General features: G+C 46.3%; 1 protein-coding gene across 2 annotated transcripts in view; it reads left to right on the top strand.

The window, feature by feature from the left end:
- Positions 1-23484, top strand: part of RPTOR (regulatory associated protein of MTOR complex 1) — a 346910-nt gene that overhangs the window by 207506 nt on the left and 115920 nt on the right. For both annotated transcript variants that reach the window (XM_079903606.1, XM_079903605.1), the window contains exon 7: positions 10252-10311. In XM_079903606.1, coding sequence (XP_079759732.1) covers positions 10252-10311 — 60 coding nt within the window. The remainder of the gene's footprint in view (positions 1-10251; positions 10312-23484) is intronic.

Here is a 23484-nt window from a genome sequence, read left to right as displayed (position 1 = left end):
TGTATCTTTTGATCATGGAAGGAGCGTGACACTGCACAGCTCATCTTGGTCTCCCATCCTGCTTAAAATTCCTTCCAGCCGATTTCTTCTCTCACTTGTATCTGGAGAAGAATCAGGGCTTGGCTTGGGGCCACCAGACGCGCCAGGACTTCTGAGTTCTGCAGTGACATCAGCTTCAGTCCCCTGTAATAGGGACTGACTGATTCTAAAATGATCCACGCAGGTCGCTGTGTAGCTCACGAGCACTGCTGCTCTCAGCGTATCATGGGCTTATGTTTTTAAATAGGGTCAGCTCTTTTGAAGTTGTCACTTGAATGGTAAGTGGTATGGAATTTGGTGCTGCAGCACCTTCCCTCCTCATTCACTGGGGCAGGGGTGGCCTCGGTTCACCTGTATTTCCTCCATCCTTGTGCACACAGGCATGAATTGACCCCCAGAGTGAACTTTTGGATGTAGAGGAAAGATTGGGGGTCAAGGACATAGCTTCTTAATACAGAAAGGGCACATCAGGCAGCAAGAAAAATATAGTAAGAATAAATACGGTGGAAGATTGTAATTTAAGTGGTGTTCGGCTCTTTAGTTTAAAAGAATCACTTAATTTTTACATAAATTTAACTTTCTGGGTCTGCCATGAGGCCATCCTATATCCTAGACAAGGACAGATGAGGGCCCAGCTGTTGTGTGTGAGAGTGAGTAAACAGGTGTGTTTACTGGGAAACACTCCCTTCAGCCATTTGGCCCTGTTTTCCCTTTATACTAGAGAACTTCGGTTCCCAGGGGACAGCAGCCTCCGCCACCACCTCTCAACCATTCCTCAGCACTGCCAGCGCATGAAGACGCCTACTAAATCAGAACTGTGCAGCAGGGCTCACAGGGAGGTTCCCTGGGTGAGAGGATTGGGGTTCTGTGTGTTCCGTGTGAAATTCTTGTTTTCTCTGGCCGCCCCTTCCTGACTGCTGACTCCCTCCAGGCAGGTTTGTATGTGTTCACTCCTCAGCTTTGTCAGTAGGCAGTGTAAACACAGTCCTTGTTTTCAGTTTATCAGGTAAAATTACACCTTAAGATTTGAATCAGACTGAGGAGGCTGTCCTGGACAAGCTGGATGCTAACTTCTTTATCAGGTGAATTCCATGGAAACAGGGTCCGGAAAGTTTGGAAGAACTCCATGGAAGCTTGTTGTGTGTTCTGCGTCTCTCCTGTGGTTGGGGGTCGTGAGTGTCACCTCTGTGGAAGAGAGCTGCACTTTTAGGAGAGAGTGTTGGTTTTCTGCTTTTGCAGATCAGTACAGGGGCTTTGCTGTCAGGACCGACTCTTAATGACCATGGAGATGAGCTGGGCTGGGAGGGGCTGGGAGCCCCTCTTTACATCTTGACATTCTTCAAAAACAGAAACAAACTGCTCAGGTTTTGAGAAATTAGATCTTTCCCTGGAGTGTTTTCCTGACGTTGACTCATCAACGTAGGAACATCTGCTTTGACCTCTCTTTCTCTCTGTTTACTTTTCATTGCAGGACAGTTTTCAGCCATTCTAACAAAACAGTCAAGAGAATAATAAAACAAACCCCCTTGTACTCATGACCCAAATCTTACATTTGTTACTTGCTCTATCATTTTCTTCTTATGGCTATATTTAGTAAATTACAGAAATTATGATATTTACCCTCCAATACTTAAATATGCATTTTCTAAAAGACATTTTCCTTATGACAATTGTTTTGACCTTTTAACCTCTTCTGAACCAAAATGACAGCACCCTTGCAGAGTTAGCACTGTTCCCTTGAAAGTTCTTTCTGCTTTCACTGGGCAGGTACTTAAGGGACCCCTGGGACGTCTTCCAGTCTCTGGCCCTGGGAACAAGACAGACAGGATAGGCTCATTCCGACCATCATTCAGATGCTTGCCTCTGAAGCATTAGAGGGCAACTGAGACAGCTGGCTCCTGAACCTCATTTGTGTCTTGTCCTGGTTACTGGTCTAGAAGCTCCTGAGGAGAGTGAGCCCTTCTGTGCATTTAAAAGTGGTAGCTATTTAAAGATTGTAAATTACAAAAGTCTCTTCTTCTACTTTTTTTTCCCTAATAATACACATGGCATGCTTTTTAATTTAGTTACAAATACCAGATGATTGGCACACTGTTTCATGTGGGTTTCTTTGTTTTTTAACCTGCTACATTAAATGAAATGTCACAGAATTTGCTTGTCTTATTTTAACAGTGTATTGCCACTTTGAGCTGTTTCCCAAAATTCCTTTAAAAGCCTGACATCTCTGGCAGTGCGCTTCATGTTCAGAAGGACTTGGTTAAAATAGTCTGATCTGTGAAGCTTCCGTGGCATCTCCATCCGTGGAGACCCCAGTGTCGGCCCATAAGAAGGACTCAGCCACACTCAGTACAGCCTCTGCTCAGAACGCAGCTACCCCGAGGACTCCAGAAAGTGAGCGGCACCTTGGGGACTGAAATCAAACCGTGAATAACACTCATAGTGGGGATCAGTTCTGCGTGTCTTTTCCTGCCCTGTGTCTCCCAGCTCTGACCCAGGTGCAGACTAGACTTGCACAGGGAGTGCTGAGAGCAAGACTACTGGGGAAGCCCCTCTTTTCTCACTGGAGGGGAGGGTCACCTGCATGTGGGAGAGAGTGGAGGGCACACCCCCTCCACAAAGTGCCAACCTGGAGCTCAATTCGGGAGCTCTCCGAATCTCTTTGTTCAAGATTCTTTTTAGAGCTCAGTCTCCAGCCCCCTTCCCTCCTGAGGTCAGAGGCTGGAGGTCAGCATGGGGCTGAAAGTTCCCTGCTGTTATCCAGTGTTGGTCTGTCTGGTGACCAGCCCCCACCCTGAGTCACCTCATCAGCATAAACTCAGGTGTGGTTACAAGGGGCTCCAGAAAGGAGACAGCATATGCTTTGTATCCTCAATGAAATTACAGAAAAATGGTCTCTGAAAAAAAATGAATAAATATTGAGATTGACAAAACAGTACATCAAGATGAAAAGAGAACTAGCAAAGAGAAAGTTTAAGAAATCAAATTTAATTCTGAAGTTTGTGACCTTAAAATTGGTCAGGAGTACAGGAAACAGAAAGCAGTAAAAACTAATGAGAAACAAGAAAAATAAAACAATGAAGATTCAACATATAGATGATTATCCTTGAAATATGGAATAAAACAAATGGTAATAAAATAGTATGTAAGCATAAGCCATATTTCAACAAGTATTGATGTAAGCTTTCTCATTCTCTTCATAAAGTTACCATGACTGACGTACCAAGCCTGACGAATGCAGTGTGTATACACATACACAGACACATACGCACAAACACAGAGGCACACACATATGCATACACAGACACACACTGCAGATGAGTTCAAAATGAAATATTAGCGTTTAGAATCCTGCCGTATAGTAAGAGAAGAATAAACTTTGGCCAAGTGAGATTCGTTCCAGGACTGTTGTGATGACTTTCTGTTAGGCTGCCTATTAATATAATGCATCATCTTAATAGGTGAGAAAAGAATAGTTATTTGATAAAATTAAAAATGAATTTTAATAAAACCTTATAATAAAAATAGAAGAATACTTCCTTTACATAAGAGAAACCTTCTAAACTAGCAGCTATCATCATGCACTGATGCTAAGTGACTCAAATCAATACCCTAAAAGTACAGGCTACCTCTGGGGAGGGAGCGGGAGCAGACACCATGGCAGGGACACATGGGGCCTTTTAGATTTTGTAATGTGCTATTTCTTAATCTGTGTGGTGCTTATATTTACTTTATTGTTCCTTAAACTCACATCTGTATCTTATATACATAAGTAGTATACCATAAGTATATGGTATACTTCACAATAATTTCCTTTAAATTGTTACCCTTTTTATATATTAAAAATAGCCAGTAAGGAAATGTTGGGAAGGAAAGTAAATCTGATCCACAGTAGCAGCAGTAACAATGACAAAACGTAAACAAGGGGCTTCCCTGGTGGCAAAGTGGTTAAGAATCTGCCTGCCAGTGTAGGAGACATGGGTTCGAGCCCTAATCTGGGAAGATCCCACATGCCGCGGAGCAAGGAAGCCCGTGCGCCACAACTACTGAGCCTGCGCTCTAGAGCCTGCGAGCCACAACTACTGAGCCCGTGTGCCACAACTACTGAAGCCCATGCACATAGAGCCTGTGCTCCACAACAAGAGAAGCCACCACAATGAGAAGCCCACGCACCACAACGAAGAGTAGCCCCCATCCACCACAACCAGAAAAAAGCCCGCGTGCAGCAACAAAGACCCAACACAGCCAAAAAAAAAAAAAAACACATAAACAAGCTAAGAGTGTATTGGATGTATGTATAGAAAATTCCATAAAACTTTACTGATTGTTACGAAAGGATATTTGAATAAACGGAGGGATTGACCACATTATTATTACATGGTGAGAGCCAGAAGATTAAGGATATAAATTCTCCTTAAATTAAACCATAAATTTGTCACATTGATAAAGTAATTTTAAAGGTCAAGTAGAAGGATAAATGTTTGAGAAGTCCCATGAGAATTTTTTGAAAAAATGTGTGAAAGAAAATTTGTCCTACTTGTTATTAAAATGCATTTTGAAGTTTCAGGTGGAGTAAGAGCAGACATTTGAGGCCATGGAACAGAGTAGAGCGTTCCAGAAACAGAATCTGCTGTATAAGAATTTATCATTTGGAAAAAGAATGAATTACTCAATACTGTATGGGGCACATGGCTAACCATTTGAATTTTTTTAATCCTTACCTCTTACCTGAAAAAATAAACTCCAAATATACCGAGGATTTAAATGTAAAAAAGGAAACTCACAAAAGTACTGGAAAAACTGTCAGGAGACTTAAAGAGCTATAAAGGAAGTGATAGATTTTATTAAACACCAATTTTAAGTTTTGTATGGCAAAGAAAACAAAAAACAAAACTTAAAATTATAAATTGAGAAAAATTGTGTAATATATAACAAAACCACTGTTGGTTCCGTTAATGTATAAAGCACTTTTAAACTCAATAAGACAAGAAGGGCATAAACAGGAAACAAGCAAAAGAGAAATACAAAGAACTGGAAAAATTATTAGCTAGCATTTAACCTCAATAATAATCAAAGAAATTCCAATGATGTGTCATTTCTCACCTATCAGTAGAACAGAGGGTTTGTTTTTCTTTTATTTTGATAAACCCAGTATTTTCCAGAAGTTAAAAAGTGGGTATATTCAACCTTGATGAGACAGTAAATGGCACTTCCCTCTGGAGAGCATCAGATGAGTGGTCATTCAATATGTGTACCCATTCGTCAGGCAGTTCCATTGCTACGAATGCATCCTGAGGACAGCACACTTATGTTCATGAAAAAGGTAATGTTCTATGCATCAGGTTTTATATTGTCCATGATATACAAGGACAAGTTACAGAACAGAATGTATAAACTACAGTCTTTTCATATAATGGAATACCAGTCAGCAACAAAACAGAATAAATTCATGATACAAACAAAAACATGGATAAACATCCAAAACATTATGCTGACTGGAAGAGGCCTTATACAAAAGTACATACTTGATGAGTCCATGTATGTGAAACTCTAGAACAGAGGAACGAAAATAAGTAGAAAAATCAGAGCAGTGTTTTTGCCTCTGGGCGCAATGGGAAGAAGTAGGAATTGGCCGAGAAAGGGTGAGAGAAAACTCCCTGGGATGTTGGTAGTGGTCCCTGTAGGAGCTTGGGTACACGGGCATGTGCAATTGTCAGAACCTGGTGAACGAACAATTAAGATGTGTGTACTTCATTGTATGTAATCTTACATCAAAAGACAAAAACAATAAACAGATACTGAGATCTCAGTATGTGTGCTGAAGAATTTAAAGGCAAGTGTACCATATCCTCTGTCGCACCAAAAATGAGATGGATTAATGGACGGAGAGGCAGAGATGTGATAAAGCAAATGCAATCAAATTCTGATGGGGGAACCTAGGTGGTGGGATGCAGGAACTTACTCTAAAATTCTTTCAACTTTGTTGAATGTTGGAAAATGCTGGAAAACAAATGTTTAAAAAAAAAAAAAACCACAGCTGTGGTGTGTATGGCAAATTCTCTTGTGGTAAGAAAAAAAACTGAACAAAACCCAAGGGTAGATATTGGTTGTGCACGTGTGCTGGGCACATTCTGGATGCAGAGGAGCAGTCAGCAGTGGTCAGCAGTGGAATGGGGCAGCAGGACAGACTCTTAATTTTCCATTACACACATTTGTATTGTTTGGGATGTTCCAGTGACTGTGACTCCTAGAACAAAATAAATCAGCATGATTCAATTTTCTCTAAGAGGTAAATGTGAAAATGTTAATGGTTATCTTAGGTTTGGGGGTAATTTTTACTTGTAATTTTCTGTACTTTTAATTTTTTATGGTAAATATGTGGGGAGTTTTCTAATTAGAAAAAAAATTAATGTATTTCCATTCTCAGAAACAATAGCATCCAACAGTTATATGATAGTGTACAAGGTTACACAGTTGAGTTTTTTTAACGTTAATTAATTTGTTCTGCATAAAAATCTTGAAGCCACTCACTTTCAAGAGCAACAGGAAAAAAAAGATACATGTGAAATATTAGAAATTAATCTTATACCGTATTCACTTGTTGACACATTTATGGATTATCAAAACTATATATTAAGGCACCCTTCTAAGTACTGGGGGCACACTGATGAACAAAATAAGAGAAGTCCTTGTACTCATTGAGCTTATCTTCTATGATAAAGACAAGCAATAACAAATATATAATAAGGTAGCAAGAAATGTTATTTTTAAAAAGCAGGGTATGCAGGTAGAGAATGAAGGCGTTGTTTTCCTTAGGCTGGTCAGGGAAGGTAGAAGAAGTCCAAATAAAAGGAGTAAACCTTCCAGTTATCTGGGGCAAGAGTGTTGCAGGCTGAGGGAACAGCAAGCGCAAAGGCCCTGAGGTGGGGCTGTACCTGGCGTGTTGAAGGAGCAGGAAGTGTGTCAGGGTGAATGGAGCTGGGTAAGCAGAATGAGAGTGAGGAAGTGAAGTTAGAGCAGTGACTGGAAGCCCAGGGCAGGGCCTTGGGAGGCTAGGCAAGCACCCTGCATTTCATCCTTCATGGCAGGAAGCCTCTGGAGGGTCAAGATGAAATGACTTATCACAGCATTTCCTCTTAAAAGGGTTGCTTTGCCTGCTGGGTAGAGAATTCCTGGGAGAGGAATAGGAAGCACAGGCAAGAGTGGAAGCAGAGACTGTTCTGGAAAATGTGAGAGACACTGGGGCCTGGCCTAGGGCTGTGGCCTCAGTGGGGTGACTCTGCCCCCCAGGGACATTAGGCAGTGTCAGGAGACATGTTTGGTTGTCACAACTGGGGTGTGGTGCTGCTGGCATCCTGTGGGTCGAGGCTAGGATGCTGCCCTTACAGCAAAGAATGATCTGGCCCTAAGAGTCCTTAGTGCACAGCTGAGAAACCCTGGCCTGGAGGGTCAGCAGGCAGGCAGTAAGCAGTAGTCTGGTGCTGTGTAACTGTTCACTCGAAGTTCGGAAAGGGCAAGTTGGACAAAGAAGATTCAAAAGTGGCCAGAGCCTGTTGATGAGAGCTCTAGCACCAAGAGTAAGCACTAACCGACTGCCAGCTGTTGTGTTTATTGTCATAATTACTAATATCCAATTTTGTGGGATTGTCAAGCCATTTTTATTGCCTCTGATTTTGCCTGGTGCGAAGGAATAAATATTGGCTGATGTACAATTTGTGGCTTGTCAGTCACTGGTTTATCCATGCTGCTCTTAATGCATATAACCATATCATAGATATTTTAAAGTTGCATCATGGCCCTATTTTTAATTTCCTACTTAATGGAACTTTGTATTTTCAGCAGATTTATCATAATACTTATTTCCCAGTTAATAATTATTTTTATAATTTTAAAGTCTAATTCCAAAATGTGGCCAGCAATGAATCTGGTTTTATTAACAATTTTTCTCTTGATTTTAGGTAGAATACTTTCCATTGTGGATGAGACACTGAGAAAGTCTGGATTCTGTTATCTTCCTCTGAGGAGTATTTAGCTCTGTTCTTGTAGATGGTTTAATTGATTGAGGTCTCTTAGCTGTAGGACTGGCCTCCTTTGATTTTGCTCCTAGTTCTGGGGTGAGACTCTGAATCCTGGACCATGGTTGTAACTGAGGCACCACCCCACAGGGTGTCAGTGGAAAGCCCCAGGTGTTGATAGCCCCCTAACGTGGCACTGGCTGTCCCCATCTGCATGCATGTCTGCTAGTGAGCAACTGTGGAAACCTCTGCCCATTGTGTTCAGCACTTCAGCTCTGGTGTCCCCGGGGCTCCTCGGGGTCTGGGCCCATGCCTGTGCAGTGCCGGGCTCAGCCCAGGGTCCTAGGAAAGCTTGCTCGCAGAGTTTGACTCCTCCTTTCTAAGACTTCCCCTGAAACTCCTGGCAGCCTGGGGTTCTGATCTCCTTTCCGTTGAGCAGTGTCCCCGGCGCTGTGTGAATTGGGGAGCACGCCTGGGAAAAGCTGGTTAAGGCAGACCTTGTTATTCTTCTTTTAAGGGTCATGGCTTCCCTTTCTGCCTGTATTTGTTTGCTCTTTGGTGCTTTCAAGTGGTTGTTTTTTATATTTTGTCCAGAGCTTATTGTTGTTATTGACGAAAGGATTAGTCTGGCACAGACTATCATTATGGGAAGGCAGAGGTCCAGTCAGTAAGTGTGTTACAGAGAGAAAGATGACGACAGAGCAGCCCTGTTTGCATAGGCCTCAGAATTGGACTGGAAAATGTGTTTCCTGTAGACCATTTCTATCCACGGAGAGATCCTGATTCACATGGAGCCGCTGTCAGAGCTGCATGTGGGCTGGTTCGGCGGTTGCGGTGATGCGCGGGAGCGGACGGGCCGAGTTCTCCGCCAGAGGAGTAAACAGAAGGATTTGTCTGGAGGAACTGACTGGCCCGGTGGAGCAGCTGGTCAGCCCAGCCGTTTGTGCCGGTGGGAGGGGCCTCTGTCTGTGTAGGGCAAACACAGCCCTCATTTATGTTTCTTCTGCTCCGTGAATAGAGAGCACCGACCGGCGCAGCCACAGCCAGGAAGATAACTTCCTCTGCTGGCTGAGCGAGGCGTTGCTCCCCGAGGCCATGAGCCTGGCGGGGCAGGGTGCACAGAGTCCCCTCTTCCCCTACCCCCACCCTCCCCCCGCTGGAGGGCTACGTGTTGGGAGCCAGTGGCCCACCAGACGCCGTCTTCACGGCCTTGTCTGTCGTCTTCCAGCCTCTGGGTCTCTCTCTGTCTCCTTGTCTTTCTCCCCCACCTCCACCCACCCACCGTACACGTCTCACTCCGTGTGTCCTGAATGTGGCCGGTTCCCTGTACTCGTCCCCTCCCTTGAGCCCACTGGTATTCGCTGACCTTCCTCCACTTCTCACATCCACTAGTGATACTAAAATGCATTTTGTGGGTGTATTTGCTGTGTGCCTGATGCTGTTTTTATGGAGGGCATTATTTGTTCTTAATTTTTAAAGCCGATGAATTAAATGTTTTACACTTCTCCTGCGACTGATACTAAGTTGCCTCTTTACTCCATGCTACCATTGATTCTGTCCTGCTGCGTGGCAATAGCCCTGACAGGAAGAAAGAGATGGTCCGAGACCTCTTGTTGGTGCGTACAAATTAGGTGAAGCCTGGACAGTCCCACCCTAGCTCTCCAGGATGGCTCTGCAGTGAAGATTAAGTCTCGCAGCTCTGACTCCTATGATTTTATGATAATTAAAATGATATAATTGAATTCACTTTTGTCTTCTCTCACGAATTTCTTTTGTGTACCTGGGGGTGGTTCGCTGATTCTTCCATCACTCTCCCCAGCTTACTTGCCTAAGAAGGAAAAATAGAAAAGTGGAGCCTGTTCATCATCTAGGTGGAACCTTCCTGTCCTGTGGAATCTTGTGCGCACATGCCCCCAGCCCCTGCCACAGTGGGGGCTCTGCCCCGCCATCCCGTAGACTTGTTTCTCTCCTTCCACTGAAGACCTGTGGTTGCAGCTCGGTGTTCCTGCCCCTTTGAGAGGCTGCAGGGAGATTTTCTTCATAAACCTAAAAGCTGACAGAATTAAGAAAAACAGGGTTTACTTTTTCACCGTGGCAATCCCCATCCTCACCTTTCTCTCTTTGCTTTTTCTGTGGGACTGTTGCACTCTCTTGTTAAATATCCTATTGCTGTGATTCACTTTCTTTTCTTTCTCTGCAGGTTTTGCATGCAGAAATGCGTTAGTCTGGTGCCTGGAGTCACACTGGATTTGATAGAAAAGTAAGTCAGATTTTTAAACTATTGTGGCTTCTGGTGTGAGGGGAGTCTCCTTTTTTCACTCTTGGTTCTCAGAAGTACTTCCTGTCCGCACAGGTTGTTTCCCTTTCATGTGGGTGTGTTCTTTTGTTCTCTGATTAAGGCCATGTTTGTGATCGTTACATAGAACACAGCTAAATTTGGGGCCATATTAAAATGAAAAGAATAAAAGCTGAATCCTTTTGAACATTTAAAAATACTTCCAACACTGAGCCAAAGTAAAAACGTATCGTTACACATACAGACCAATCACTTCACATACAGGTCACTGCCATGCAGATCCATCACTCTGCACATAGAGATCATCACTCTGCTCCCCAGCTGCAAACGTCAGATCACAGCTTAGCATCTTCCCGATGTTCTTCAATGTTCCCTTTCACGTTCTGCAACCTTCCATCCCCCCACCCCCAGTTTTACATTCTATCTCAGGGCAGATGCAGTGGTCCCTGCAGGAGGGGTCCTTCATGATGTGCTGCGGTTGCTCGGCCTCTGCTTGTCCTCCCAGGTCACAGGGCTGGCTTGTCTGCTCCTGTCGTGAGCCTCTTTGGGTCAGTACACCATCTCACAGCTCTAAACTTGACCTGCATTTTTTATTTGTTTGCGTGTTCATTTCATTCATCCTGATTCACCTAGGTAGTTCCTAATGCTTCTGTTCCAAACCCCGTTTCTTCTAGAATTAACATGCAAATTGTTTCCAAAGTCTTGATATACAAAATCTTGTGCTAAAACAGCTGAAGCCTGATTTTAATTACATTAGGTAGGAAAAGCAAATCTTCTAGTTTTCTCTCCTGGAAAACAACTTGCCTGTGTGTCAGGGGAAATACACAAAAATATTATGCCTGAACACCCACTGTAAGGGCACAGTTCACTCAGTCATGTGCATTCTCACGGGCAAATACAGAGAATGTGGTGGCTACCCTTGAACTGACAGGGAGTGGCCTGTTGGACATGTTGTTAAAGACCAACACCCATGGTGGGCTGCCGAGCACATGTTTGAAACCGTGCATAACTGTGTGTGTGTGTGTGTGTGTGTGTGTGTGTGTGTGTGTGTGTGTGTGTGTGTACCTATCAACAAGGCATGAAATGAAATAGTTACACTTCACTCTGGGTAGGAAAGTGGAATTTGGAGCAAGAAGCAGGGAGGAGCAGTGTTAGGGACTGATTTTTTTCCATCTTGTTTAATTTTTTTTTATAAGAATATAGACATGGAAAACATAGGTACAAATAAATTTAAAAGAAAGAATCAACAAAATACAATTAGGATACCTGCAAACGGTTCAAGTATAATTTCTTCCATTAAATTTTGGATAAACGTTTAAGGAAATCATGTGACTGGTCACTGCATCTGTTTGCTTCAAGATGCTTTTGTCCGCAAGCAAAATGGGATATTGTGACAAGAAAGAATTAGTGTAACATTGATCAGTGCCAGCAGGACAAATGGGAAGACCTGGTGGTCCCCTCTGCTCAGAGTGGGTCTTGGTTACCATTGACCAGCCCACATCTGGGTCTTGGTTACCACTGACCCACAGTTGAGGAGACTTTGAAGCCATTGCTGGAAAGGCAGTGCTGGCTGAGGCAGGGCCAGAGGATGCGCTGATAGATTGGCACTGCAGGCTGGGCGGGAAGCAGCGGGAACTTGAGGTCGGGATTGGGACCAGCAGCGGAGCTGTGTTCGGGGAGCTGGTTGTGCTAGCTCGGTCAGAGCAGGGACCGTAGACTTCAGTGTGTCACATTCGCAAGGGTCAGGGAGGGCGGAGGTCTGGCTCTCCGTGTGCCCCCACCCAACCCCCATATGTGGTGTAAGGCACACCGGTGACTCTTGCTCCTGTTCGAAACTGTGCTGCTCTGGGCATGTGCAGCTGCTGGTTTTCTCCAAATCCGAGTGCTGGTGCAATCTGGTGTCAGGTGGTGGGGAGAACGTGTTGCAGCCTCGTGTCCCCAGTCCTGTCTGTGCTGGGCAGCCCGGTGCACCAAGGGTCACTGCAGTCGGGAAGCAGAGGGCCAGGTGGCCAGGCGCTGAGTGCTTTTTTAACTGGGCTCCACGATTGCCTTGTCCTGGTCACGCTCGCACAGCTCTCTTCTAGAGACAGAAGGCTCAACACCCTGCCACTCAGGGGAGCTGCTCCTCCCCGTTCTAAGCCAGCTTCACCTCCAAGGTGGGCTGAAACCAAGAAAACCATTTACAAGTGCTGGACAAACAAGGCAACCATCGAGAGACATCACACGGAGAGAAGTTAGAAAATAAGAAAATGCTAGATCTGCCTGGTTATCCGGCCTGTTTGGTTCAATTCCCTGATGAGATTTCAGAGTTTGGAAGCCATCCCGTCAGAGTTCGTTCACCAGCACTGCTGTGCTGTGTCTGTGGGTCTTTACTTCTCTCCATTTCTGAGTGACAGAGCCTCTGTTACCTGTACCACAGATCTCCATAGACATGTAATTCTCAAATAAACCGTTATCCATTAAAACTTCAATAAAGTTACATTCTTTCCTAGCGAGGTGACGTCTGGTGACCAGTTCAGACGGTTCTTGTTCTGTTTAAATATTTTGTGAGCAGGGCTGGGTTGTCTCCCTCTCCCACTGGGTGGGGCGGCTTGAAGCATGAACGCAGCCCAGACCCTGTCTCACATGCTGGGTGGTGTACCCTCCTGGTCACTCAGCATGGTTGTGACCGTCCCTGACTGTGCTGTGCTCGTATGGTGCAGGTGGGCCCAGACAAACAGTGTCACGTGTTCCGAGTTCTCCAGACTAAAAAGAGCTGTTAAAAATCACATAACTTAAAAATATATTTTTTTAGGTTATTTAGTTAAACCCTGTGATATTACTAAAGAGGAACCTGGCTTTGGTTTGGTTCAGCTTCCTCGGTGACATTTCCCGCCTGGCGGTGTCAGGCCCGCCTGGCGGCCAGGTCTCTGGACGTCTCTCTGTGGTCTTTCCCATACACAGGCCCTCCCTTTTCCAGACTTTGGTGTCTAGACAGCCAGCTCCTATCCTGTCACTTTCTCAGACTCACAGTGTGCACAGCAACTTGACACCCTAAGCCTGATCCACAAAAGAAAAGAATTGGCAAATTGGACTTCATCAAAATTTAAACTGTTTACTCTGTAAGACACTGCTAAGAGAGAGAAAAGATAAGCTACAAACTTGGGGAAAATATTTGCAAATCACATACCTGACAAAGGACTTGTATCCAGAATATATGAAGATATCTCAAAACTCAAAATTAAGGGGAAAAAAAACAACAAAAAAAACCAAATTTTAAAATGGACGAGAGACACTTTACCAAAGAGGATTTAAGGTTGGCCAATAAGCACATGAGAAGATGTTCAAAATCATTAACTGTTAGGGAAATGTAAATTAAAACCACAGCAAGACACCATTGCACACCTATTAGAATGACTGAAACAAAAAAAGGCTGGCGGTACCGAGTGCGGTGAGAACTGGGATGGCAGGACTCCCGCACGTTGCTGTGCAAAGGCAGAGCGGTGCAGCCACCCTGGAGAAGTGCGTGGCTTCTTGTCACTTTAAACATACCTTACCGGGCTTCCCTGGTGGCGCAGTGGTTGAGAGTCCGCCTGGCGATGCAGGGGACACGGGTTCATGCCCCGGTCCGGGAAGATCCCACATGCCGCGGAGCGGCTAGGCCCGTGAGCCATGGCCGCTGAGCCTGCGCGTCCAGAGCCTGTGCTCCGCAACGGGAGAGGCCACAGCAGTGAGAGGCCCACGTACCGCAAAAACAAAACAAAGCAAAACAAAAAACATACCTTACCATATGTCCCCGCAGTCCCAGTCCCAGGGGTTTACCCTAGAGGAATGAAGACTTAGATTCATACAAAGTCCTGTACAAGCATGTTTATAGTAGCTTTGTTCATCACCATCCAAACCTAGGAACAACCAGAATGTCCTGGGGGTGAATGGATAAACAGGCTGTGGTGCATCTGTACAGAGGAGCACCACCTCCAGGGGGAAGGGAGGCCCCTGGGTCCACAGCCACGAAGGGTCCCAGAGGTCCTTCATGGAGTGAAAGGTGACACAGATCTGGTTCTATTCATGTGGCATTCAGGAAGAGACAGAACTGCAGGGTCAGAGAACAGGACTATAGAGAGAGGCTATGAAAGTGATAGAATGTTCACTATCCTGAGTGTGGTGCTGGTTCCACAAACCTACACATGCTAAAATCATAGCGCCGCATACCCCAAACCAATGAACTATACGACAACTTCAAAAATAGGATTAATATAGAATGTGGGGGAAATAAGATACCCTGTAAGAGATACAGGTCAGAATGACTAAAGGAAGTCATAGCAGAAACACCTGAACCGGGGAAGCGGGGACCAGAGGAAATGGAGAACAGAATTTGAGAGGGGAGTGGCCTTTCTACCATGAAATGTGCTCCATTGTTTCTTGGGGAGAAACCTTTATTCTTACTACTTAAACTGGCTAATGAGGATTGAAATATAGAAGCAAATACCCTTATATAATAAGATTTTAGTATTTTTCATCAAGCACAATTTTCCTAAATCAGGACTTCAGAGTTTGCAGCCACCAGTGTTCCTGGAAACACCCAGTGTTGACCCCTCAGGGGTCAAGACCCCAGGGCTAAGTGACTTTCTCAGCTGGTGAGTCTACACTTTGGCCTATGAAGGTTGTTTCACAGGGTCCTCTTTTCTCCATCTCCCCATCTCCTGTGCCGGGTGATACTACAACGCTGGTGAAATGCTAAAAGACTGGGAGTCTGTGTGTTTTAATTTAAAAAGAAAAACATCATTAATAGCATCCTGAGTGGGAATGGAGGCGAGGAAGGGGATGTGGTGGAAAGACTGCAGATGGACAGACGTGGCTGGGGTCCTGGCCTCACCCTCAGGAGTCACACTCGCTGGGCACACCCCTGTCACCCCCACATCTGTCCCTGTCATACAGGTCGGACTGAGGAGCATGTGGTACTGTCGGCTCTGTGGGCGTCAACCCACAAATACTTCTGTTGTTTTACCACTTTCCGCCGAGCTGCAGTGGGGATAATGGTTAATACTACTTTGCATTTCTGAAGCCATTCGGATTTCTGATAAAGACTGAAGGGGGAAAGTGTCTTTCATACACCGGCCCTGTCCACCATCAGGAGAATGCTGCCACACAACTTTTGGAAGATTGTGTACCCAAAGTCCAGCTAGCTATGCAATTTAAAAAGAGATCATTCCCGGGGCTTCCCTGGTGGCGCAGTGGTTGAGAATCTGCCTGCTAATGCAGGGGACTTGGGTTCGAGCCCTGGCCTGGGAAGATCCCACATGCCGCGGAGCAACTAGGCCCGTGAGTCACAACTACTGAGCCTGCGCGCCTGGAGCCTGTGCTCTGCAGCAAGAGAGGCCGCGATAGTGAGAGGCCCGCGCACCACGATGAAGAGTGGCCCCCGCTTGCCGCGGCTGGAGAAAGCCCTCGCACAGAAACGAAGACCCAACACAGCAAAAATAAATTAATAAACTCCTACCCCCAACATCTTCTTTAAAAAAAAAAAAAGAGAGATCATTCCCATTCCAGAGGGGTTTGCATTTTAGAAAAGCGTGTTGTCCAGATTAGTTGGGACAGGCTACAAGCATCCAGAATGAACCACACTTTTCCCCCCAGATGGAGCTTCATTTGGGTGGGTTTGTGATGGTGGTGACAAAAAGAGAGTAAGAAGAAGACATTTTAGAAACCTCGAGTTTTTATTGTGAATAACTTTTCAAGGTACATTGATTTGGGCCTGAGTCATCGTTCTCTGAATACAACTTAGCAAAAGTATAGTTCAGTTGAGATGCACACACATTATCGTTTTCAGTTGGAGGTGCCACGTGGCTTGCTCCCCTCGTAGCCTGGCCAAGGTTAGAGTGAATGTGTGGGGTTGAATTATGTTTATTTTTTATGCCAGGACAAACTCCAAACTTTAGTTATATGGCGCTAGTAGAAATCCAGATGTGCAGCTCCTTAAGATACCCAGCCACTAGAACCGTGAGATCTATTTCTGAGTAGATACAAGTTCTTAATTTCTGTAGCTTACTTGAGAGACTTTTCCATTTAAAATGCTATTCTGTTTTTTTAATTTTTAGATTTTTTTCCCCAACTGTGCTTACAGTCTGTAAGAAGAAAAAATTTCAAGAAGCAGATGTGATTTTGCAGTTACAAGGCTAGAGAGAAATGCAGCACGTCTGTGTTCAGTAGAGTCTTCCAGGCTGCTGAGGTTTCTGTATTCAGAGAACATTCCTGGGGACAGTGTCTCATTATTTTTCACCTATTTTATCATCATTTTCTGGAGATTTCTGGTCAACATATGCAGCTCTTGGATATAGCGATCTCTTGGCATCCACCTCTCTGGGGCTGTGTTTGGTCTCCACTCGCTGCGCTGGGGCTGCTTGGGGTTCCGTCAGGGTCATAACTCGTCGTGATGTTTACCTGCACGTTGGTGAAACAGGTCCACTCGGGAACTGTCTTGTGAGGTGATTCCTTACTTATGAATCCTTGCCATGCTGAGTGCCTGAACTGCTGCTCTGGGCCAGGCTGTCCAGGCTGATTTACCCTTTTCCTCCGTCTTGTCGGCAGTCCTCTCCTTGGATGGCCATTCTCACCATATCAAGTGCCCTTTGTCCACTGGATGCCCCTCCTCTGCACAAGCCAGCCCACCTTTGGGACGTGGCTGTGACTCACCAGAAGAGGTGCAGGGAGTGTTCAGCGGAGAATCGTGGATGCTTCTCCCAGGGAGGTTCACCCCACCCTCTTGGCAGCGTGACTGAGCAAGCTGAGCCTTCAGGGGGCAAAGTGAGACCTTCACATGGGCTTCCAGTGCAGCTCGTTTGTGGGTCCGGGTTAATTGGCAGGATAACTTGTGCTTACTTACAATTATAGGACCAAACAGAAATTGGCTTTTTTGCTCAATCCCTTGGTCCCATTTCATTTATTCTTCAGCAGTTCTTTATTCCTAACAAAATCCTAAGCACTGTCGATTGGTGGGGGAGAGGAAGAAACTCTATCAGCAAGGAAGCACCTAAGAAAGTATTCCTGCATGGAAAGTATCCGTGTGTGGATGGCGTGGGCTGTGTGGATGGTGTGGATAAACCCATGTCAGGGAGCCCCTGGAGACATATCAACAGCGATGATGGGGCTTCCACTGATATGTTGCTGGTTTCACGAGCATTTTTTTTTTTTTTTCGGTACGCGGGCCTCTCACTGCTGTGGTCTCTCCCGTTGCGGAGCACAGGCTCCGGACGCGCAGGCTCAGCGGCCATGGCTCATGGGCCTAGCCGCTCCGCGGCATGTGGGATCTTCCCGGACCGGGGCACGAACCCGTGTCCCCTGCATCAGCAGGCGGACTCTCAACCACTGCACCACCAGGGAAGCCCTCACGAGCGTTTTAAGGCATTTTGCATCCAGTGTGACTCTGGTTTCAGCTCACCACATGGAAAATCTTAAACTTGAGAACCTCTCCGTCACCCCTAAGTGTGAAGGTGTCCCTGATCACCCTACCACCTGACTGGGGTGACAAGTCACAATACAGAGATGAAACAAAACAGGAAGGGCACTGGCCTGTGTTGTTGGGTTTTGTTTCCTTCAAGTTTAATGACCTGCAGAAAATAAGAATAATGTCTATCCGGTCCTCTGCCCACCCCTTCCCTTCCCGGGTGCCTGCTCTGCATGTGTGAAGGATGGTCCTGGCACAGCCTGGCGAGTGGCCATGCCGAGGCCTGTCGTGTGTGGACCGGGATGGCAGGTACGTGACCCGAGCTGCCACTTCTTCCCCTGTGTGTGGCTCTGTGCACACCCAGGTTTCCAGGGCCACAGCTTGTTAGGACCGGCGCCGGCTCTTAATGTCAGCGTGAGCTGGTGAGGGAAACCTGCCCTGCACGCTGCATGGCAGACGACCCCATCCAAGGAGCGCCCGAGAGCCTCGGGGTCAGGAGCGTCAGGCATGGGGACTTGAGGGTGGCGCCAGGCTTCACCTGCGTGACCTGCCTTTCCAGCCATCTTCCAGCACCTTCCCTTACTCCCAGTAGACAGTCAGAAATGCAGCCCGATCCTGTCGTCGCCCTCCTCTTTGCCATCACTGGAGAAATTGATTGAAAAGTTTCACACTTCAGATTCGCTGCATGGTAATTCTTTGATAAATGTGGTTTGTTTCAAACAGCTGCCTCTGTGCAGCAGCTCAGCATAAGGTTCCGCAGGATATCAAGGATTAACCCCTTCCCAGTCTCGGCCACCTTTGTCAGATGTGCAAAATGTGTTGTTTAGAGTCTCAGCACAAGATCAAAGAGAATACATGGGCGGCGTGTGTGTTGTAATTATTTAGCAGTCTTTAAAGCTAGGCAAGGAATTTGTTTTCTAATTAAGCTGCTGTGTCTAGAAGTAAATTATAGTGAACCTTCTCTGAGAAATCTCCCGATTTCTAATTATCTAAGCGAACCCAGCAGCCTGATAAATAGGCATGTTGCCACTGCGGTACATATTTATATTCTGACAATATTCTGAATCCTTTGAGAGACTGGCAATAAGATCCATGCTTGGAAATTAAGGGACATTTTTCAGCCCTGAAACAAAGTAATGAAACGCTTAAACCGTGCTAGAAATATTAGGATACTCAGAAAGGTCCCGGGAATCAAAAAGACGTGGAAAGCTATTCCATGAGGCTGTTAGGTGGTATTCTGATCACTGGAGGCACAGAGCGCACCAAAAAATTATTCATAATTAACATCTATTGTGTAAACAGCATATTTTAAATAACTAACAATCCACTGTCTTGAATAAAGTGAATTGCTGTGTCCTGCTTCCTCAGAACCTTGAATAGCAGTTTAGCCCCTGTTTAGTCCAGGAGCAGTGGCTGAAGCTGAGCCTGGAATTGGAGCTTGATTTTCGGTTGAAACCTTGAACGTTTTAACTTAGCTGCAGTCTCCATCTTAAGCATCCTGGTCTTGGGCTTCCCTGGTTGCGCAGTGGTTAAGAATCTGCCTGCCAATGCAGGGGACACGGGTTCAAGCCCTGGTCCGGGAAGATCCCACGTGCCACGGAGCAACTAAGCCCATGCGCCACAGCTACTGAGCCTGCACTCTGGAGCCCGCGAGCCACAACCACTGAGCCCACGTGCCATAACTACTGAAGCCCGTGCGCCTAGAGCCCATGCTCCACAACAAGAGAAGCCACCGCAATGAGAAGCCCGCACACCACAACGAAGAGTAGCCCCCACTCGCCACAACTAGAAAAAGCCTATGCGCAGCAACAAAGACCCAACACAGCCAAAAATAAATAAAGTAAATTAATTTAAAAAAAAAAAGAATCCTGGTCTCATCTGAGTCCTGTGGATACAGTGAGGAAGAGGTAAAAACATACATGAATTGTGGCTTGAGAATACAGGGTAACCCATGATTCTTTAGTTGAGAATTAGGAAGAATAATAGGTGACGTTCATTGGGCACCTGCTATGTGCCAGGTACTGTGTTAAGTGCATTACTTATATTAACTCTCTAGTCCTCCCTAGAGCCTTTCGAAGGGAGGTGCTATTATTGTACACATTCCAAAGACGGGGAAACCGAGGCGCCAGCAGGCAAGTAGCCAGCCCAGTGTCTGACTGCCCGGGCCTTGCCGAATGACCTGTTCCAGCATCGTGGCAGGAGGGGAAGCGGCGTCCCATGGGGCTGGCGTGGGCAGAGAAGTCCAGGGCTGATGGCTGCTGCTCGGTAGCTGTGATTAGAACTTACTCTGCTGTCAAGCTGTAATTGTACACATGTATTATGTTTCAAAGGAAAACTGTCAAAAGATACCAGTCTTGATTCAAAAAGTACCTTTCTTTCCAACATAAATATATTGTATTGGCTGGTTGAAGGTGAAAATCAGTAATTCATTAACGCCTGCCAGTCGCTGAGAAGAAGAGTAATGATTCACTGGAAGCTAATTTGGAAATGAAGTGGGGAAAACAAAACCCCAAGAGATGGTGCAGTGGAGAGAATGTGAGTAATTGGCGGAAATATGGGAACACTGAGGTGGAACAGAGTCACAGATCCTCCCCAGCCCCACAAGCAGGCATCAATCAGCCTGGTCTTGGAGTGCCACCACCAGAGAGAGTGACTGGGCGGGACCGGGCTTTTCTGCGCTCTGATCCTGATCAGGTCGGAAGGGGAAGGAGGGTGGGTCCCCACACCCCTTACGGTCTCTCTGGCCTCTGCTGAGCAGCCAGCGTGAAGGAGGCTTGTCTGGGAGGAAGCCATGGATGAGCTGCCCGGGGAGCATGAGAGGTTCCCGAGGCCTCCGTGGGGCACCTGCTCACAGTGCAGAGAGAGTCTGTTTCCTTCTCAGTGGGACCAAATCCTGGCCTTTTGTCATCCAAGCAAAGGCTGCACAGGGCCGCTCAGGACGTTTAAACATCTGCGGCACTCATTTCATCTCCTGGCGCCTGGTGCCCTCAGCGCCCCCCTGGTGTCCTGAAGAAAATGTGTCTGTGGGTCTCTAATGGATGCTGAATCCGTGAGATCTGGGGATGCAGATGGCAGTGCAGGCGGCTTTTCTTAATCGAAGGCAGGCGTCAGGGGGTGAGAGGGGAAGGCTACTGGGGGCTCAGCGCGTGCCTACCAGTTACTCTCAGATTGGCCTTCCTTGTGGTGACATTGTCTCCTGAGTCTTGCTGGTGCCTCCGGGGACGCTTATTGCAGCAGGCCTGTGACGGAGAAGATAAGGCTGAGTCAGTGCCTCATCCCATTTATGTCCCTATTGAAGCTGGCACTGCTTCCCTCCTTTCTTAGTCTACTTCTTGTTAACCTGTCTCTGAGAGCTTGTTCAAGTCCAGCTCTGCAACACGATCCTCTCCCTTACAGCCCAGCAGTGGGCGCTGCTTCATTATGTTGCGGTGGGGGGCAGTTACACTAAGCTGTGGTCCCTAGACCTGTCCCTCAATACAGGACTCAGAGCCGCACTGTCACCCGTGTTGGCACAGGCCTTGGTGAGCCCAAGCTGTCGGAGGTGCATTGGCTCTTTGGTCCACACACCAGTCCAGGGAGTGACTATTGGCACCATCTCCATCTCAGACCCTGGAAACCAAGACGAGAGGAGGTTGAGTGTCTTGCTCAGTCACTTGTAAGTGGCAAAGCCAGCTCCTGCCTGCTCCATCCGCCAAACCGCCTGGTCATTGTGCCGGGTTTTCTTTCCAGAGACAGCACTCACCCACACTGATCTGAGCGCGTCTTCTGAACTAGAAGCCAATGAGTCACACGTGAGATGCCTACTTTTGAGAGGGGCATCTGAGATTCTAAGCTTAGATGCGCCTAGGAACCAGGCATCTCTTTCTTGGACTGTTCATTCATTCATTCAGCAAAGAGTTGGTGTGTGCCCTTGCATTCTTATCAGGAGAAGGAAACATGAAAACATAAATTTAAAAATATGAAATTACAAAGTGTGCTAGATGGAGCCATAACATAGTTACTGGTGCTTCTCTGATGGAGCAGCCAGGAAGGCCTGTCTCCTGGAGGGCGATCCACCTGGCCAGAAGGAGCCAGCCACACGAGGTGGGGGACAGCATCCCAACCGGGACCCTCGCAGACTGAGTTGGGCACAAGTTTGGTGTGCTCCAAGTGCCACCCTGGAAGGGCATTCGTAGGTCTGGTATTTAGAATTAATGCACTTAGAGGGTTCACAGTGGCCTCTCAAGTCTGACTCAAATCACTACTTCACACGGTAAAGCTGAGCACTTAGTAGCTTGGTTAGTACCTAAATAGGGGATGGAGCCAGATTGTTTCCAACTATAGTTGCTGGGTTGCTGTACGGGTATGCGGTGACGTTTACGCTTCCATGCCAGCCACTGGCAAGTGTTGGAGTGCCGGTGGTGTGTACCACACCAGTTGCTAGGGGGTGATGATGGGAGAAGACTAACAGTGTATGAGATGGTGTGTCCTCAAGACACACTGATCAGGGTGTCTTGATCAGTAAAAACTGATCAGTAAAAACTGATCGGGGGCTCAGGTTCATATCTGTAGAACCATTAACAAGGAAGGCCTGAGCTCACTAGGCTGCAAGCCTCTTGGAGCTGAGATTGGACTGGACGCTCAGTAAGAGGTTGGTAAGAGGTTGGTTGGCCTCCTCTCCTGTGTGGACAGCGTGTAGTGGGCAGTCAGTGAATGCCTGTGAGTGGATAGTTGTCCAGAGAGGAGAGAGCCCTCGGCAAGCTGGAGATTCTGGGGCCAACTCCATGGAGGAGGACCCACGGGCTGGGCTTCACAGAGGAGGCAGTATTTGGATCAGTGGCAAGGAACACCGGCCATGCTTTGCTCTGTAAGTCTGTTAGCTGCAGCTTTCCACCAAAGGGAGTGGTAGTACAAAGCCTGATGGATGCGCTCTGTTTGCAAGATGGAGAATGGGTACAACTGGAAAGCCACAGGAAGGGTTGTCCCTCATCTTACTGGAAGAAGGCGGTCAGCTGGTCCTTTTGCGAGATCTGTAAGATTACTTCCATTAATGATGGCCCAGATCAATTTGGTGTGCCATGTAGCATATCTTAGAGCTGTAAAGCTTTGCTTTTTACCACTGGGATCGCAGCCAGAATGCTCTTCCTTCTATTCCAGGTATAGCAGGAGTCAGTTTAGATGTGACAGCACCAACAACTCGCCTCACCATTGCATGATCTTTATGATGGCACCATTCTTCTGCTACAACAAGCATGCGTTTAATAATTAACCATAGAAAGTAGAGCAAAATGATGCAGAAAGTTTTCAGAAATTCAGTTCAACAGTAACGATACTTTATTAGAAGTAATGAGAGCTAAACTAAAAATTTGCTCATATTAAGAAAACTTTGAGGTGAACCCAATACTAGAATATAAAAAGGTCTTGACAGGCTGAGTAGCTAAATGCAGATGATCGGAATTGTGTATATAGATCTCACAGTGGTCCCCAGAAATCACATGTATAAGTATGGGATTTGGAAAATTTGATAGAACACTAGCCCCTGTGGAAAAAGCCAGTATTTTAGTAAACTGAATTTAATTTGGGTCAACTCTTCGAAATGACTGCTCCAAAAATAGAAAAATCTAGAGAAGGGAGGTGATAGACCCTGAGGGGATGGGGTGGGACATGGAGTAGGCGGCCATGTGAGAAGCACTTTAAGGAACTGGGATGTTTAGCCTGGAGCAGAGAAGGCTCTG

This window comes from Stenella coeruleoalba (genome assembly GCF_951394435.1).
Source record: "Stenella coeruleoalba genome assembly, chromosome: 19".
Lineage (NCBI taxonomy): Eukaryota > Metazoa > Chordata > Mammalia > Artiodactyla > Delphinidae > Stenella > Stenella coeruleoalba.
Note: the sequence above shows the minus strand (reverse complement) of the source record. Positions and strands in the feature narration are given on the sequence as shown.